This window comes from Pelecanus crispus, chromosome 6 (genome assembly GCF_030463565.1).
Source record: "Pelecanus crispus isolate bPelCri1 chromosome 6, bPelCri1.pri, whole genome shotgun sequence".
Taxonomy (NCBI): Eukaryota; Metazoa; Chordata; class Aves; order Pelecaniformes; family Pelecanidae; genus Pelecanus; species Pelecanus crispus.
The window spans coordinates 71,370,324-71,389,890 of NC_134648.1; the positions used below are offsets into that span (position 1 = coordinate 71,370,324).

The 19,567-nt window shown below is 60.2% G+C and overlaps 1 protein-coding gene across 1 annotated transcript; it reads right to left on the minus strand.

Annotated features, from left to right (window-relative positions):
* Positions 1-14,918: 14,918 nt before the first annotated feature.
* PTGER2 (prostaglandin E receptor 2) lies at positions 14,919-18,618 on the minus strand. The gene is given in 3 exon segments (XM_075712790.1): positions 14,919-15,164; positions 17,766-18,473; positions 18,475-18,618. Coding segments are annotated over 3 exon segments (1,098 nt in total).
* Positions 18,619-19,567: the final 949 nt, after the last annotated feature.

Below are 19,567 nucleotides of genomic sequence, written 5' to 3' on the forward strand. Positions count from 1 at the left end.
GAAAGGACCTCTAAGATCATCAGTCCAACCATCAACCCAACACCCCCATGCCCACTAAACCATGTCCCAAAGCGCCACGTCTGCCCATTTTTTGAACACAGAAGTGCCTGAGCAGCCTGATTCCTGTGGGACTGAACTGCCCTGGGAATCAGCTCTGCACCAGGGACGGGAGGGCGCTGGGGTGTCTCACGGGGATCCTGCCCCAGTCGCTCCGATGGAGCATTTCCACTGGAGAGCCAGTGTGACAACCGCAGGCTTCAACCAAGCTTCAGCCCCCTCCTTGCCAAGCACCCAGGTGGCCCCAAGACTTGTCCTTGTGTTCCCAGTCCACCCACCATCCCCAGCAGCAGCCCGGCTGGGCAACCCCAGGGTGGGACACGTGGGAAGCACTGACGGTGACTGTCACAGCTCTACTGCCACCAGCTCCACTGGCAGAGACCCCTCGGAGGTGGGATCCCCTGGGCAAGGAGCCAGACCCCCCAAAGCGGGGCTCTGGGCACAGCCTGTTTGAGGGCATCCCGCCAAGAAGCACCCTTCAGTGCCCGTGGGTGGGTCCGAGCACCCCTGGGGGGCTGTGTGGTTTTGAGGGGCATAAGATGGAAGAAGCTTAGGGACGCAGCAGGTCCTCGCTCCAGACACCTGACTTGGAGCTTCAATCGGCTCAGAAAACCTCAGCCAAAGCCCCTGCCTGCTCCCGCTGAGCCGGAGCTGGGCACAAACCCGAGCAGGCAGCGGCGATGGGCACCCGGGACATCTGGGTGTGATTCCTCGCCGGGGTGCTGTGCCCAGAGCCCTAATCCTGCCTCTTCCTGAACCGTCCCCAAGCTTCCGCGGTTCCATCCTGCTGAGCTCTCTCCCCAAACTCCCACCCACTCCCCGGGAAAAGCACAGCTCCCGAAAGGACACGCGGTGTCGAAACCCATCTCCCAGGTACGGGAATGAGCTAAGACGACAACTGGAGCGTGAACGACTGCGGTTTGACCCGCTGGCCACCCTCCCCTGCCGTGGTCCCCATCCCGGTGGCACTCATCCTTCCTCCTCGCGCTGCTTTGCACAGAGCTGGGTTTCTCCGAGGTTAATCGGCCGTGCTCTGAGCCATCCCCACGTGCAGACCCTGGGGTCCAGCCTCTTGTCCACCTTCGGCACGGTGCCACCTCCCACTCCTGCCCTTAATGAAGAGCATGAAAAACATGAGCTTGCAACCCTCTACCGCACCGCCCTCAGGGGCTCCGGCTCCCAGGGGACACCGAGGCCAGCTGAGGACCCCAGAGGGATAAATCCCAAAAGTTCCAGGTCCCTCTGCCTCTCCTGATCCTCTTGCTCTTCCCCTCGGGGTCAGGGGAGGAGGCAGCAGTGAGGCACCGCAGGCTCTGGGTGCAGGCAAGAACCTGCTTCATGTCGTCGTCTTCTCTGCAGAGGACAGGCTGAGCTCCTCACCAGAACCTTCCTCACCAGGGATGCACTCAAAGTGCTTCTGAAGCCTGAATTATGTGCTGGCAAAAGCTGTGACTCCACATCGGGGCTGGCTGTGACGTTTGTGCATCCCTGGGTCCCACCAAGCTCTCGGGCAGCGCTGCTCCATGTTCCCACTAATTCCTGTCCCCGGGGGATGAGCCAAACCCAGAACCCATGAAGAAAAAGCCACCAGAAACCCAACCTGTTTGTTTAACCTCATCCCACGATGTGCAGCGGGGTTTGAGTCAGGAGCTGGGGATGTTTGTGGCTGCCAGCTCAGCCACGCCGCCGCAGCCTCAGGCAGTCGGACGTTGGAGCAGGGCTCAGAGACTGGTTCCAAGGAACTCAGAGGTCCCAGCACCCGTGCTGGGGAGGGGTCCCCTCCTGTGTGGCATCCTCACCGGCCCAGGACGGCCACCAGGACGGCCACCAGGACGGCCATCCCGGGTCGGACCAAGGCTGTTTCTGCAGCGGAGGCCAACAGCAGCGGCGTAGGGCAGGACGGGGTGGGCACCCAGCCTTGCCTCTCCCCATCCATCTGGAGGGACACCCAGTCCTTTCTCCCAGTTTGCAACTGGCGGGCGCAGGGCTTTCTGCACTGGAGGCAGATGGGTCCCTCACCCCCTGTGCCTGGTTGTAGCGGGGCCGGGATGCCCGGCACTGTCCCCAGTGCTTGGACTGGGTAAACAGGGATGTCCAGCACTGTCCCCAGTGCTTGGACTGGGTAAACGGGGATGTCCGGCACTGTCCCCAGTGCTTGGACTGGGTAAACGGGGATGTCCCTGGGAGAGAAGCAGGTCAGGACAAAGCCAGGCCATGGAGAGTGAAATGGGAGGGCAGGAGCGTGATTCAGGCTGTGTCACCCCAGGGCAGCGCTGCACTGGCCAGAGGAAATCCCTCTTGATTCATGGCTTGGGAAGTCCTGTGGCTCATCGGAACTGCGGTGACCCAGCGATGCCACCCCACAGCAGAGAGGGCTCTCGGTGACGGGGCAGAGCTGGACACCAGCGTCTCTCCCCGCCTCACCTGCAGCCTGGCCGCGGAGGACGCGGCAAGGGAGCGAGATGCCGGGGGTGATGCACAGGTTGCCAAAATGATGCACGGGCTGGGTGAGAGAGAAAGCCAGGATTTTTCACCAGGAGGGATTTCACTCTTTATCGTAACCAGGAGCACAGCGCGGTCCATTTTAAGGGCTCAGCTCCAGCTGGGATGAGGTCTCAGATATTTTACTTTATCTTTGCAGTCCAATTCCCAGGGAACGGGAAGGGCTTCACAACACAGCCCAGCCGTCCCCTGCTCCCCGTGGCAAAGCTTCAACTATTCCCCTGGCACTCCGTGTCCTGCGGTACCGGAGGAGCGGGGCCAGCTGGCTGCTCTTCCCAGCCTTTCCCCCGTGCCGATGGCCCCAGCAACCCCACACTGCTGGGAGGGGCTCTGGGAAGACACCCCACCGTGTCCCCTGTCCCTGCGAGGTGGCTAGACCCCGAGCTCCGTGCTGCGGGGTGGTGGTCCCTTCAGGAAAGGGGTAGGTGAATTCCGGGGGGCTGGGTTGGCTTTTGGTGACTGCTGACCATCGCCAGCTGAGGTTGCTCTGACTTGCCCTGTCCTTGGACTCATTCCCTAAATCCGAGCTAATGTCTGCTGATGGAGACAAGCTACCAAGCTTGAGACACCTTCAGCATGAGCCAGCAGGGCCAGCCTTACGTTCCTCTCTCCTAAAGGGCTGCCAAAACAGATCTGTGTTTTTAAGGATATGAGTTAAAGCCATTTAATCACAACCCTCCTGCTGTCCATTTCTTTTGGACCTCCTTGGCTTTCCATGAATTTTTTCTTAAGCAACATTCCTCCAAGACCCTGGGGATGGTTGAAAATTGAGTCAGCAGCAGCGAGGACCACTTAGCTCTGCTCTTCCCCTCTCCTGCACCACAGGTCTTCCCTGATCCACCACGGAGCAACGAGGGCAAATGCCTCTGCGCATCCACCCTCCTGGGGTGCGTCAGGGATTTCCAGGGAAAACGAGTGCTCCAGCAGTGCCGGGAAGCATCCTGCAGCCTCCCAGGAAAACAGGGCTGGGATTTTAGCCTGGAGGGGTTTGCTTACCCTTTGCCTACAGCCAGAAAACCCCAGTGACAGTCCTGGCTCCGACGGGGACACGGTCCCTGCCACGCAGCCTCAGCAGGGAGCGGGGCCGGTCTTCATACAGGGAATTGCCCTGGTTTACCCAGCACAGTCCCCCGGTCTGGGTCCACTGGTAGTGTCCCAGTGCCACGGGCACATTAATGTCCCCAGTCCCTGCACCAACATGAGGTTATTGAGACCCAGTTACCCCAGCTCTTTGCACAAGCCCTTTCATCTGCTGCTTGATAGGGAGGGCAGGAGGTATTTTTCTTGCACTTAACAGATAGGCCCCCTCTATTTTCTTGCCCAAATAGAAAAAGGTTTGTTTTTTTTTTTGTTCCTCCCAGCCTGCAAAATCCAGCTGGCAGCAGGCTGACGACGCTGCTGTCATCATTCTACTCTCTCCAAATCTTAGCTCTTGCTAATTGCTCTTTGCTCTCCTGGCCATGGCCTTCTTGCGGTGACCTCCGCCTGCCCTGCGCCGCTCCAATGCTCTTTGCATGGGGCTCTGCGGGTTTCTCCAAACCCAGCTGGTCTGCGCTGGGGCCAGCTGGGAGTCCCACAAACCAGGGTGGGACACACCGCAGAGCTGCGGGCTGGCGGGGAGTTTTCGGCCAACTCCTTGTCCCCCTCCATCCTGGCTGTCCCCCAGTGTGCCGGGCCCTGGGATGTGGTTCCCTGTGGGAGGCAGCCCTGCTCCCCCCAACTGCTGCAAGCCCCTGCGGACCCCCTGCGAGGACAGGCATGCCCCCCTGCAAGGACAGGGACCCCCTATAAGGACAAGGGCACCCTACAAGGGGCTTAGACCCTCTGCCAGGATGAGGACCCCACAATGACCCCCTAAGAGGACAGGGACACTACAGGACCCCCCTGCAAGGACAGGGACCCCCTATAAGGACAAGGGCACCCTACAAGGGGCTTAGACCCTCTGCCAGGATGAGGACCCCACAATGACCCCCTAAGAGGACAGGGACACTACAGGACCCCCCTGCAAGGACAGGGACCCCCTATAAGGACAAGGGCACCCTACAAGGGGCGTAGACCCTCTGCCAGGATGAGGACCCCACAATGACCCCCTAAGAGGACAGGGACACTACAGGACCCCCCTGCAAGGACAGGGACCCCCTATAAGGACAAGGGCACCCTACAAGGGGCTTAGACCCTCTGCCAGGATGAGGACCCCACAATGACCCCCTAAGAGGACAGGGACACTACAGGACCCCCCTGCAAGGACAGGGACCCCCTATAAGGACAAGGGCACCCTACAAGGGGCTTAGACCCTCTGCCAGGATGAGGACCCCACAATGACCCCCTAAGAGGACAGGGACACTACAGGACCCCCCTGCAAGGACAGGGACCCCCTATAAGGACAAGGGCACCCTACAAGGGGCTTATACCCTCTACCAGGTTGAGGACCCCACAATGACCTCCTATGAGGACAGGGACCCCCTCCTATGAGAACAGGGACCCCAATGCCAGGACAAGGACCCCACAGTGACCTCCCAAAAGGACAAGGACTCCACCGGGACCCCCTGCAAGGACAGGGACCTCCTAGGAGGGCAAGGGTCTGCTCTGCAAGGATGGGGATCCCAAAGTTGTCCCTCTGAGGTCTGCTGCTCCAGCAGCCATATGACCCCACGGGCTGCCAGCCCCCTTCCACTCCCAGAAAGGCACCAGCGAGTCCAAGCAGGGGGAAAGGACCATTAAATATGATTTTAAAAATGCATTGGGCGCTGCTGTGCTAAAGCAAGTCTCAAAGCAAACACGCCCGCAAGAAGAAATCCTGCCCGGCTTAGCATGGCCTAAAAACACAGAATGACTTCAGAAAAATGTGAGAAAACATGAGCTGCTCCCCCTTGAGAAGGAAAAAACAGAGCAAAGGAGCAACATGATAGTGTTGGCTGACTGGACCTGCGTCCTTGTCCTGGCAGGGGACGGGGACTGCGCTCCTGGGGCCTTCGGGTGGGCTGGGTGGAGGTGTGGGGGCAGTGGCAGAAGATGCCCCTGAAAGCATTGCTCCAATGCCTGGGAAAAGCTTGATCTCCTTTAAAAAGTTGTCAGCTGCCAAATATTCGCTTGAATGCTCCCAAACATCCTGAAGAAGGGATGCGCCGCAGCAGAGCCCTTCAGCTCCCTCTCGAAGAGAGATTATTGATTATAAACATTGCAAATCTTCATGATTTATTCTAATAATTACAGCACATTACTCATAATAATAAATAATTAAGAGAACCAAGAGCCTCTTTGCGTAGCTATTCGAGAAGCGCCTGGCATCAGGGGGGTGCCGGTTATTTGAAGCTGAGCCCAGATGCTCCGTGGGGCGGCTGTAACTGGTGCTGCTGGGAAACACTGGCAGGAAAATGCTGTGCCCGGGAGGAAGAACTGGCCCCGGCGCCCCGGCTTGCGCACGTAGCTCCACCAAGGAGCAAAATGCTGAGCAAGCCACCCCGGGAAGGATGCGAGCGGGGAATGACCTCCCGGAGGGGGTAAGCAGCTGCTTGAACCAGTGGATATCCTGCCCTGGATTTCCTGGTATTTGGTTTTGACCCCCCGAACCCCTCTCAGGCAGCTCAGGGGCTCTGCGTTTTGTTGCTCTGGGATGCCCCCAAACACCCCAGCAGCGGGAAGCATCCAGCTCCCGGAGCATCTTGCGGGGAGCGCTGGGGTTTCTGGGCTGATTCAGCTGCCAAAGCTTGGGAAAGCAAAAGGCAATGAACGGGGGCCGGGGGGCGGCTGAAGGCAAAGTACTGCCCGCAGAGAAACCTTCTGAGCACGGCAATTTCCGACGGCCAAACGCACCAGGATAGAGCCTGGAAGCTTTTCCCCCGCCCCCTTTCTCCTTTCCCTTTTCTCTTGCCCCCGTTCCCCTGTCCCCATCCCTGTTTGCAGAGCTGCAGGAGGTTTGCAGAGGCTTCGTGCTCCTTCTTATCCGTGTCACAGATGTGGTCCTGTGGCAGAAACGAGGGCTGGCGATGGCCTTGCTGGGAATAGCCCCAGGGGACCAGGAGATGTCGGGGACAGCGATGGCCCGGCGTACTGGAGGAAACAGGAGCGCTCTCGTAGCCTGCAAGAGGTTTCCAAAACCGATGCTGGATGCGATCGCTCCAAGACCCCGAGCAGCTTCCTCCAGCAGCTCCGTGGAGCACTCGGCAGAGCCCCGGGGCCAGGGCATGGGTTGTCCCTGCCTTCCCCAGGTGCTGGCCGTGCCGCAGTTTGCTGAGGGAAAGCGCCGAGGACTCGTCCTCACGGAGCTGCAGCTCCGTCCAGCCTCCGCAAGGCCCTCGGAGAGTCCTCACAGCTGTAAATGAGCATTTCCCAGCCCCGACTGGATGTGAAAGGTCTTTGGCAGAGGAGAGAGCAACTGCTCGTGACAAATAAATGTCCTCTCGTGTATACATCCACTTGACATGACAAACTCCGTCGCTCGCAATTAGCTGCCTGGCCGAAACTCTAGTAGCATGAATGTCCGAGGATAAACACAGGCAAACCAAACAGCCCTGGAATGGCTTCTTGTAAACACAGTTGCTTCTCTTTTTAAGTCTGTTCAAAACGCTGTCTGCTTTAACGTTTCACATCTGTCCCGGCCAACACCGTCTCCTCCTGCCCCTCCCTCCTATAGAGATAAACCCTTGTCGCCGGCACGCCGTGGCAGCGGTATCGGGATATCGGGCTCCCAGTAAATGCCATCCTTACTGGGTTTTATCCATCCCAGTTCTGCTGACCATTGCTATGCCGCTTATTCAGCATCTTCTAGGTGGTTTCTAGGGCTGAAATTACAGTGCAGGTGATGGCAAAGGAAGGAGGTCAGTGAGGATGCCAGTGCTGGAGCAGGTTTGGGGAAGGTGATGGGCTCGATGAGCTCTGGGGTTTTTCTCCCAGCGCCGTTTCGGTGCCTCTAGGTAGAGGGCGAGGAGGCAGCAGGGAGCAGAGCCTTCCTCCCGTGCATCCTTGCAGCGCTGTGCATTGATCCTGCCCCCTCCCCAGCATCCCAGCTGAGCAAAGCGCCATGCAAAAAAAAAAAAAAAATAATAATAATTCAGCAGCCGGGAAGGGCCTGCTGGGAAAAGCCCGGCTGGAGATGTTTGCATCTGGTGGGTGCTCTGCCGGTGGCAGAGGGAGATCTGTTGATGCTCAGCATGAGGAACGGCTCCGCCAGCCCTATGGGAACCTTGCTCGGCCGGGCACGGCGGCTCGGCCAGGCTCCTCTCGGCACGACACGGTGCCGGCAGCGCCCGGCTGGTTGAGGGAAGGGAAAGCCGAAGCAGAGCAGGGCCCGTTCGCCGCTGCAAAAGCTGCCGACGCCAACAGGAGCGAAGGCGGTCGCAGCTGGGAGCGGGAGGGAGCCAGCAGCTTCAGCCCCGGGGCAGAGGCCGGCCCCAGCCCTGGCACCCAGGCGGTTTCCCTGTTGTTATTTCCCCTTTTTATCCCTTTTATTATTTTTCTGGAGTTTCCCCAGCCGATGCGCAGTGCTGGGGGAATGGCCACGGGAGGATGTGGCTCCCATGCCGGGAAGAGACGCTCGCAGAGCACGGAGGGGAAACTGAGGCAGAGAAATGCAGCGTGCCAGACTCACAGCACTGGAAGGCTGCCGTTTTGACCACGACAGGACCTCGCTCACAAACTGGCTGTTCAGAGAAACAAGCTTTTTCAGGTGTTTGTTTGGGGTTTTTTTTTTTTTTTTAGAGGGTTTTTTACTTCAACCACAAACTGGCACCTTCTGCAGCTGGCGCAGCTCAGCAGAAACCGTGGCGAAACCAGAGCAGGCGGTGGCTGCTCTCGGCCACGGCGCTGGGACCCAAAAAACCCTATACAGATTTATAGTCTGACTCGCCCGGAAACCCTGAGACCTTTGCTCTCCTCCTCGTGTGAGCTCAGGTCCTGAGGCTGCTAACGAGGTCCTATTTTTACCCAATAAATGGGGTTTGCGGGCGAGGTTGCAGCATTTAGCGTGCGGGGCAGGGCGGTGAGTGATCCATTACGCTCAGCGATGCCTCCTAACTTTTATGGCCTTTTTAAAAGCCAGATGCTTGACACGGGTATGACACTGTTTAGTCGCTTGTTTTTGAAGATTTAGATTGCTTTGGGAACCGCACCAGCGCTGGCAGATCGGTGGCGTTTCCCTGCAGGTTTGATGGGCACGGATGTTTCCGCGTTTCGGGGAAATCCGGTTTAAAAAAGCAGCTTGGCTTGAGAAAACCCTTGCAACTTCCAGGAGCCTCCCCAAACACCTGCCCACCTCAGGCTGTTGAGGAGGGACCCGACGTGCCCCTTCCAAACCTCTCAGGGTGCTTTTGCGCCCACGGCAAAGCCCGTGAGCGTGGTCCAGCCCTCGCCGCTGGCTTCTCCCGCTCGGGGAAAGGCGACGTGCCTCCCTTCGGCACGCATCAGCTGTATGAAGTGAGAATATATACTATGGCATGCCTCATCTGGATGCTTTTAAGGGAGAGGACTATTCTCCGGGGGCGAGTCCCGGGCCCGCCATGGTTGCACATCGCCGCAGCAAACAAACAAGCAGTGGCCTGGGACGGCTCGCCGCCTCGCCAAGCCACGGCAGCTGTATTTTTAGCTCCGCATCCCAGTTGGGTTTGTAAAACTTTCCCTCCTCGTGTTTTCAATCAGGCGTAGATCATCTCCGAGCTCCGGCTGAATTTTTCCCAGCCCACTGGTTGTCCCCTTGGTTGGTTTTCCAACGGAGCGGGAGGACGCCGGGGGGGGTCTGCTCCCTCCAGCCCTTCCCCTGAATTTGCCTTTTGGCTCAAGGATGGCTTGGGGGTCAGCGGGGATGCGTGGCTGCCCTCGCCACGCCGGGGCCCAGCGCCATCCCCGGCATCCTCCTGCTCACCCCCCGGGATACCTGGATCCGGCTGCAGGGAGAAATGAACCCACAGGAGCAGTGGGACCCACAGGCAGTGGGACGGCTGCTCTTCCATCCCGCATCCCTCCTTTGTGCATCAGCTCCCGAAGCCGCGGCCAGGTACCGAGGAGGGACAGAGACCCCGGAGCGCGTTGGGAACCAGCAAGTCGCCCGAGCAGCCAAAACACCAGCAATTCAGCCAGTTTTGGGGAAAACTCAGACAAGACTTTCACCCTCCTGCAATGCTGAACTGAAAAGCCAGAATGAAAAAAAATCGCTATTATTCATACATTGCAAAAAAAAAAAAAAGCCTGAAAAAGTGGCTGCAGAGAGGTAACTCTGCTACAGCCCTGTTGCTTCCAGGTCTGTTAACCCCGCTGCGGTAATGACAGGGGCCAGGCCACGAATTACTTGTTCTGGGTCTTGGTGTTGGGTGCCAGGCTCTGATTTTTCTTATGCCTATGAAGTTTGGGGTGCCCTAGCAGCCTTCCTGGAAAGGGGTGATACCCTCGCTTACTAGGCTGTAAGGTATTTACAGCCTGATTGAAACTGCAAGCTCTCCCCTCTCAGAATGCTGTAGGACAGTGTTAGTTCCCACTGACCAAAAAGGGACCTGGAGAATCCAGGGGAATGGGAGATGTGGGGTGACCCAAGGGACCCAGAGGAGCTGGAAGGATTTCACATTAATACATGGGGATGCAGAGATCCGAAACCAGCTGCAAAAGCAGAAGGCAGCTACGGTAAAGCCAAATGCTTCTTTTCCCCGCGCTCGAGCCATGGGGAATTGCCATCGGCTCCGACATCTGATGCCGACGTAAGCCCTGGCACTGCTGCAAAGCAGGTTTGGGAGCCCAGCCGTGCCCTCTTCCCTTAAGTCACTTCCTTGCCTCATTCATTTAATCGGGTTTAATAGCTACCGCGCCACATGCCCTCCCGGAGCCTGCGGAGATGGGCTCGCTGCCCATCCTCTGCCCAGAAACGCAGCTGCCTCCCGCCTGGCTCTCCCCTTCTTCCCGGGGCTCTGCTTTCTTTCCAGCCTCCCAAAGGACGGGACCAGCAATCCCGGAGGCGCTCCGCAGGGATGCCGGGGCTCTGCCGCGTGCGGCACAGCACATCACCCGCCTTTGCGGGCTGTCCCCAAGCATCCCCCACGTTTGCTGGGCCCCGTGAATGGGGTTGTGGGGTTTTCGTGGCCCCCGGCAGAGCGGCGGCTGAAGTGCTTGGGCTTAGCCGGGAGGCCAAAGAAACTGAAAAACAAGGGCTCGCTCCTCCCTGACAGCCCACAGATCCGGAGGAGATATTCCAAACAAGCCAGAAAAGGAGTGAGCAAGAGGGAAGCTCCCCTCCTTTCTTCTGTACTCTCCCAAAATACCCATTTTCCCAAAACCGCTGCGTTGCATCGCCATCATTTCCCATCCAAACCATGCCCCAATGCCTGGACCCTTTGGGTTTTTCTTTTTAAAGGAGACAGCCCAGAAGGAGAGGCAGACGCTGGGCTCCTTGCTGCTGCGGGGCACAACTCGGAGCCACCCCTGGGCTGCTCCGGCCAGCCAGGGAAGGTCCCGATCCCCCGGGTCACAGAATCATAGAATCATGGAATCGTTTAGGTTGGAAAAGACCTTGAAGATCATCCAGTCCAACCATTAACCTCACACTGCCAACTCCACCACTAAAACAATTAAGGGGAGAGGAGCAATTTCACGTTTCCTGGCTTGGTGGCTGGATTATTTATAATGAGAGTAAAAACTAGGAATCATTAAGATTGGAAAGGAGCTCTAAGCTCATCCCGCAGCTCCCCGCTCCCTCTGGCAGCTGCGGGAAGTCCCTCACCATTTTTAAGAAGCCTGGGGGGGCAGCTGATGCCGTCCCTTGTCCCCAAGGGGTGGCTTCTCCCGTGCGCCTTTTCCGCAGCTTGATTTCCAGATGGAAATACAGACGTAAAGACCTGCCTGGCGCTTTCTTGCACCAGCGGGTTTCCGGCTCTGCTCCACAGCATGGAAATAAAACATCATTCAGGATCGGCACAGACAACGAAATGACACTTTGGCATCCTGCTTTTAAGCTGAGCAGACGTCGATTGAGCTGAAGAGAGTCAAATTCATTTGGCTTTTGTAATGGCTCCTGCGTGATGCTAATAAAAGCCGTGCTCTGTGCAGGCTCATGGCTCAGAGATTCATGGCTCTCCTTGTCCTCGCAGAGCTCTCATTTAGGCCCTTGTCTCATCCGCAAGAAGGAGCAGGAGGGCTGGTGATTGCTTTTTTCGTTTTCTGGGCTCGGGGAGCCGCAGTGGACGGGGGTAGCCCATGGCCAGCAGCTCAGAATTTGGGCCCGGCCAGCACACCCCACTCGGGGGGCTGAGACCGCGTCCGTCCCCGAGGAGCGGCGTGCAGAGCCGTCCCCAAGCAAAGCAGCGTCCTACGGCGTCTCCGGGCGAGGGACCCATCTCTGCAGGATGCATGACGGCCAAGGCGCTTGGGTCTCGGGAGGATTCCTCTCCTTGCACACACCAAGCCTCTCCCCAGCTCACAACCAATTTCTCTTTTTTATTTTTGCATGAAATTTCAGCCGAATCGTTTCCCTCCCCCCACTCGCCAGGATTGCCGGCCCTTACTAGCGACGGCTCACGTGCGAGCGACTCCGCCGCAGCATTACGTTGCAAAAAAAGCAGATCCCGGTGGGCTGGATGCTGGGAGGTTGTCTCCCAGCCCCGCGTTTCCTGACGAGGAGCCATAAACCTCCCAAAAAAACACGCAGACGGCAATTAGTGGTCAGCAGCCGAGCTGGCTGCCGGCAGGAGTGGATCCTCGGAGGGAGAGAAGCCAGGAGCATCCCGCCCTCGGGTTGTCCCCTGTGCCGCCACGGATGGCCCCGGGTCCTCGTCCCATCACTGCTGCACGCCTCGGCAGGCTGTTCTCTACGGGACATGACCCCCCCCCCAAGCCGTTTCCAACGTGATGTTTTCTTTTTCTCTTTTCTTTCCATCTTTTGCATGCCAGGCAGCCTTTCCCTCTGGCTTAGAAGAGGATTAGACAACTGGTCCCGAAATTCCAGCATGAGCAATCAGGTCACAACCATCCGGATAAATAAAAGGCACAGACCCACGGCTCTTCCCAAAGCTTTCGGCTCTTTTTCAAGCCAAGCGCCCACCGAAACACAACGGGGCGCACAAGCCCCGAGCCCAGAAAGTGCCTTTGCTGCTGCTGTGTGCACAAATGGGGAAATTATTGGGGGGGGGGGGGGGGGGGTGACCACCGCGACCTCCGAGCAGCACGTGGGAGTCTGCTAAATCGGGAGACTCAGGGCTCGGCGACAGGGTTAATGACTTAATGGCACGAGTTGCGTGACAGCGTGGGGAGCAGCCCAGCTGCAGCCCCACGTGCAAGGCACATATCGCAACAACCACCCCCCCCCCCCCCCAAAAAAAAAACCTCCCTCTCCGAACCCCCCCCCCCAGCTGCCCCCCAGCCGCAGGGTGCTGCCAGAAACCCGCCGGCAGAGCTTGAGCAATAGCAGCCCATGCCTGACATCTGCCCACACACATTTCGGAGGCCAGTAAACTTCCTGTGGATATTGGCTGCCTGACAAAAGTGACATAAATTCGGCCTTTTTTTAGGGTGAGGTTTTGTTGGTTTTTTTTTTTTTTTCCTTTTTGTATTTTGATAACAGGTAGGAGCTTGGCCTGCCTCTCCCTGGCTTCGGGGTATACAGGTTCTCGGGAAGAGCTCAGAGGTGTTTCTGTAGCTCAGAGGCCAGGTTGCAGAGAAAAGGCAAAAATGTCCTCACACATCTATAAAACACGGTTTATTTTCACTTTTTAGGAAACTGTAGGTTCACGTTTCCCCTCTCAGCCTCTCCTCCTACCCTCTCTCCCCATCCCCAAGGCTTCATCCCACCGATGCTCCGGGCCGGTGACACTTTTCCTCCAGGAGCCAGATCAACCCTGAGGTGCATCTTCAGCACAAACCCACACACAGCAGGCTCCTTTGAGAGACATTTATTATTTAAATAATAACTTTTTTTTTTTTTTTTTTTACATCACCTCAACCTCCAAACTGCAGGCAAGCTCCATATCTCAGCACCTTTGGGTTTTCTGAGCAGGGCTGCAGCTCTCAAAGGGACACCGAGTCACCCCACTTGCAATAGCACGACGACACCGTGTTTGTTGGACACCGCACGAACGGGAGCCCCGAGCCCCCCCCCAGCAACCCCTAACGGCAGCGACGGCCTCGGGACAAACCCAGCTCGCCCACAGGGGTCGGATGCTCCTTACCCCAGTGGGGACCAGCCCAGAGCCCCAAAGAGCAATGGGCGCATCCCACAAAAACAAAATAGCGGCACTGAAGGATGCTGCCCGACAGGGCAGGACTGATGGCCTGGATGTTTCTGCACTTGGGTTTTTTTGGGTTTGTTGGGTTTGGGGGACTTTTTTTTTTTTTTAATTTTTTTTTTTTCCAAATAAAACCTCTAGAGAAGCGATGCAGGTTTGTCCCAGGCTGGCAGGAGGATGAGCAAAGGCTCTTGGTCGGGCAGCACAGGAGGACGAGCCTTCCTCCTCCGTGCCAACCCAAACCCCATCAGCAGCATCGCCCTGGACGTGGGTAAAGTGCATGGCCGTGACCGAAACCTCCCATTCCCTGGTCGGGCTCTTTATTCCGCTTATTGGCTCCTGCACAAACTGTGGGGCAAAGAAAATTGCAAAATGAGTGTTCAGGAGGGGCCACACAGCTCCGCCGGCCATCACAGCACAAGGGAAGTGCCACAGTTTGGCTTCTTTTCTGCCCCAGTGCCCCTCAGACATGCTGGGCTGGCACCCACCGGAGCCTAAAATCTCTGGGGGCAAGGGCAGGCACACACATGCGTGCAGACCTACACCCGAAAAAGTGCATTTCCTTAGGCAACCAGCCTACCAAATAAAAGGGGAATATTTGGGGATACGCTGCTCCCTTCCTCTCCTACCTGATCCCTAGGGACCTGGGGGCAGAGACGGGTGCTTGCAGCAATGCTGCCCACCCAGCCCCACCTCCAGGAGCCGTACCCCTGCCCGCACGCTGCCTTCAGCCCGGAACGACCGCTCGGACCTTGCTGGGAAGCAGGGCAGCAGGAAGCTCTGCTCCCCGACACTGCCCGCACGGCAGTAGTGTTATAGCAAAGCCCCCCATGCTTCACCCCCCGACCCTCCTGCGACGTGGCCGAACGCAGCCTGCACCCTTTGCCGGGTGGGAACAGCCCTGTCTGAGGGCGACGGCGATATCCAGGTACTCATCAGCCCTTCCGATCCTGTCCCACTGTAATTTTTTGCCCCGTGAGAGACCACATCGGCTTTCCAGCGGCTTCCCGGGCACGCGGTGACACGTGGCCGGGCCAGCCGTCCCTGGCCCACCCCGCAGCAGATAACGTCTCTTTGTGGGCCATAAGGCAGAGCTTCATGAACATCTGCCGGGGCTGTGCTTCACCCCAGCCTGGCAGATGGCTCCTGGAAAAGCCGATGGACCTACTGCCCACAGGGGTCCAGCCGCGCTGCCAGTCTCGTCTTTGCGGGGGACGAAGTCCGTCTGTCCTGGCCCGTGGGGGTCACCTGGCAGCAGAGCAGGGAGCGCATGAACCGCAGGACCGGCGGCCTCAGGATGGCGAAGACCCAAGGGTCGACGATGGAATTAATAGAGAGGAACCTCAGGGCTAGGAGGTCCCAGTCGTGGGTGCCCTCTTCCTTGCTGAACTTGTTGATGTAGGCGCGGATCTGTAAAACACGACGGGGAGAAATAACGCCAGGTCTGGGCTTCCAGGAGCCGGCCCTTGGGCGGGTTCTCGGGGAGATTTGGGCTGTCAAAGGACACCTTCTGCCTCCGCCGGCTTAAACGAACTTCTTGCTAACGAAAGCCAGGCCTGTGCTCCGCTCTCAGCGCACAGCGAGGCTTCGTTTAGCCCTTATGCAATTAAACAAGCAGCCGCTCAAGGAAGCAGTGGGTCTCACCTTGCAAACCGCACGGGACAAATAAATGTGCAAGATGGAGAAGATGCAGGGTGCTGGACCGCTCCGGTCCTTCCTGCAACGTGCCGACTCATAGCAGCTTACGGGGCTTCCTGGAAGGGTGACTCAGCACTTCTTACTCATACGGGTCGAATCGCCACCCCCTCGTTTTGGGGGAGAGGGGATGCTCGGACCGGGACCGGAGCTGGGGGCACAGGAAGCATGAGCCGCCTTCCTCCGGCCGGGATCTGTCGGATACCACCCAGAGCTGGTGCATCCCGGGGCACGAGGCGTGCAGCCGGTATCCGGGGCTGCCGAGAGCGCAGCACTTCCACGGGTCGCCCCGGGCTCGGGGCTTTTTTTGGGAAGGATTTTGTGGTGCTGCAGCCTGATGCTCTCTGGGTTCGTGTTCCCGGGCTGCTCCGTGCAGGGTGGCTGCTGTGGGCAGCCCCAGCCAGAAGAGAAAGTGTCACACCAAGAGGCACCGGCAGCGTTCGACAGCTTGGTTTGAGACGCTGCCAAAACGCAGCCCAAACGCAAACCCCACATGGGAGCCAGGCGATGGGAAAAGAAAAGCTGGCTGTGCTTCTGGACAGGACTGGATCTGCTACCACAGGGCCTATGGGATCCCCACCAGCGGCACTTTCCCATCCCGTCTGACCCCAGCAGACCCGGAGGGCCCTGCCCTCGTGTCCCCACCAAGGCGTCCCGCTTCGTAACGACCACAGCTTTTTTGGGACACGGGGAGAGCCACCCATCATGCGTGGGCCCATTGACGGGAGCTGACCTCTCAGGATGTTGAGTCTGGCTCCTGGGATGCTCGCGAGCGTCCGGACATTACTGTTTTGTCTTTTCTCTGTCTTAAAGCCCAGGCAGCCTGGCTTGGCTACAGCCTGTGGTTATTTTCTTTTCCCTCAGGAAAAGAAAGGGAGCATGAAGGGAAGGTAGCGTCTATTTAACTCCGTGAGCACAAAATTAGTGCTGGCTGTGCTCCCAACCTTGGTGGGGCTCGCTTCTAATGGGAATAAAATGACCTCCTGCCATGGCGGGCTCGCACACACGGGCAGAGGACACGAGGAGCTCGAGATGCTCCGCAGTCCGCGATGCTGCTGGTGTAATACAGCTTGGAGGGATGAAAAGCATCTCTTTGGTGGGGAGAGCACGGGGCAGAGTCAGGGGACTCGCTCTCTCCCCTTCCTCGCTCGGCTGCGGCGTTTCGACCCCGTGTTTCTGCTGGAAGCCTCGCGCACGGACGGGGCACGGGATGTGGGCACAACCCTTGGGATGAGGCGTGTGCCCGATCCCCGTTCCCAGCAATCGCCCCTCTCTGTGCCCACGCCCCGGCGTTGCTGCGGAGGAGTGGAAACCTCCATCTAATGGTGAGGTTGGTGCCACCTGCCCGCATCTCCGGCTCCATTCTTCCCTCTTGCCACAGAAATCTGGGATAACTCTGCCCATACCCATCGTCTCCAGCCCAGCAGCATCTCCATCCCCATCTTTGGGTGTCTAATTTATTGCTCTGCCACCCCTCACACCTCCACCATGGGTGCCTGGCTCCCGGGAACAGCAATGACACTGTGTGGTCCAGGGGACCCCTGCCCTGGACCCTGCCTGGGCCACGCTGCCTGGCCTCAGAGCCGCTGCGGGACGGGAGGGCACCTCTGCTCCTGCCACCCCCTCCTCCTGCACCCCCTCCTCCTGCACCCCCTCCTCCTGTCACCCCGTCCTCCTGTCACCCCGTCCTCCTGTCACCCCGTCCTCCTGCCACGCCATCCTCCTGTCGCCCCGTCCTCTTGCCGCCCCGTCCTCCTGCACCCCATCCTCCTGCACCCCATCCTCCTGTCACCCCATCCTCCTGCCACGCCATCCTCCTGCCGCCCCGTCCTCTTGCCGCCCCGTCCTCTTGCCGCCCCATCCTCCTGCCGCCCCGTCCTCCTGCACCCCATCCTCCTGCACCCCATCCTCCTGTCACCCCATCCTCCTGCACCCCATCCTCCTGCACCCCATCCTCCTGTCACCCCATCCTCCTGCACCCCATCCTCCTGTTACCCCGTCCTCCTGTCACCCCATCCTCCTGCACCCCATCCTCCTGTTACCCCGTCCTCCTGCCACCCCATCCTCCTGCCACCCCGTCCTCCTGCCAGTGCTCGGGATACGGGGGGGTGATTTTCCCGGTTCCCCATGGGACGCGCAAATTGCCTAGATTTTGGAGCAGACCCGGGGTCTCCTGAGGTTCGGGAGGAGCTAAGCTTTGACCTCAGCCCTTGAGGTTTGGGCAGTGGAGTTGGGGGGAGCCTTCTAAAGGGAGGGAGAGAAACGGGGGTGCTGGGGAGAGGGACCCCACCCCAGGGGAGAGGCGGTCGCACTCACCGTGAACGGCAGGGAGCAGATGACGAAGGTGATGGTCATGATGGAGAGGAGAAGGAGATGGTCGATCTCCTCGGCCATGGAGGACATGCGGCGGCTGGAGCCGCCGGCCGCCTGGGGCTGCTCGAGCGTGCCCAGCCGGCGGGTCTTCTGCCCGCGGCGGTGCATGCAGACCAGGTTGGCAATGACACTGAGGTTGCAGAGCAGCACGGAGAGGATGAGGAAGAGGAGCAGGGTGGCGTAGAGCAGCGAGAAGGTGATGTCCAACCCGGACGCCTTCCTGCTGTCGTTGTGCTGCAAGTAGTCCAGGTGCATCTGGATGAAGCACCAGGTGCCGGGGCAATACTGCACGTACCGCCCGAAGCCCACCAGCGGCAAGGAGCAGAAGGCCGCGGAGAAGGTGTAGATGGCGGGCAGGGCGACCAAGCCGGCGCGAGGGCTGAGAAAGCGCTCGTAGAAGTAGGGCCGCCCCAGGGCCAGGCATCGCTCCAGCGCCATGGCGAAGAGGATGAGCATGGTGGCGAGGCCGAAGAAGCTCATGGCGAAGCCGAAGTAGAGGCAGATGTGGCCTCCTTGGGCCAGGGCGGTCAGGGTGCGGTTGCGGTGGTAGGAAGCCAGGACGAAGGGGCTGACGGAGCAGGTGCCCAGCAGGTCGGTGACCACCAAGGCCAGCACCAGGACGTGGAAGAGGGAGGGCGGGCGAGCGCGGGGGGCCGCGGCGGCAGCGGAGCAGTAGCCCCAGGGCCAGGAGGTTGCCCAGGAGCCCGGCGGAGAACATGAGCCCGCTGACCAGCGGCCGGGCCCCGGCCGGCAGCGTCCCCCGGGGCTCGCAGAGCCCCCGGCCCGTCCCGTTCATCCCGCCGCTGCCGCTCGACTGCGCCGCCGCCTCCGCCCGCCCCCCGCCCGCCCCCCGCCGGCGCCGCCCTCCGCGCTGCCCCCGCCCGCCGCCCCCGAGCCCGCCCCGCGCCCCCGGGCCGCCCCCCGGCACCGCCGGGGCCCCGGTAGCCGCAGGAGCCGGGGACGGGGCGGGAGCCCCGGGGCATGGCCAGCACCGGGGCCGGGCCGGTAGCCCCTGGCAAATGGCAGCCCCGGGGCCAGGAGCCCCGGGCTCGCAGCAGGAGCCGGGGACGGGGCGGGAGCCCCGGGGCATGGCCAGCACCGGGGCCGGGCCGGTAGCCCCTGGCAAATGGCAGCCCCGGGGCCAGGAGCCCCGGGCTCGCAGCAGGAGCCGGGGACGGGGCGGGAGCCCCTCGCATGGCCAGCACCGGGGCCGGGCCGGTAGCCCCGGGGCATGGCCAGCACCGGGGCTGGTGAGGGAGCCCCTGGCAAATGGCAGCCCTGGGGCCAGGAGCCCCGGGCTCGCAGCAGGAGCCGGGGACGGGGCGGGAGCCCCGGGGCATGGCCAGCACCGGGGCCGGGCCGGTAGCCCCTGGCAAATGGCAGCCCCGGGGCCAGGAGCCCCGGGCTCGCAGCAGGAGCCGGGGACGGGGCGGGAGCCCCGGGGCATGGCCAGCACCGGGGCCGGGCCGGTAGCCCCTGGCAAATGGCAGCCCCGGGGCCAGGAGCCCCGGGCTCGCAGCAGGAGCCGGGGACGGGGCGGGAGCCCCGGGGCATGGCCAGCACCGGGGCCGGGCCGGTAGCCCCTGGCAAATGGCAGCCCCGGGGCCAGGAGCCCCGGGCTCGCAGCAGGAGCCGGGGACGGGGCGGGAGCCCCGGGGCATGGCCAGCACCGGGGCCGGGCCGGTAGCCCCTGGCAAATGGCAGCCCCGGGGCCAGGAGCCCCGGGCTCGCAGCAGGAGCCGGGG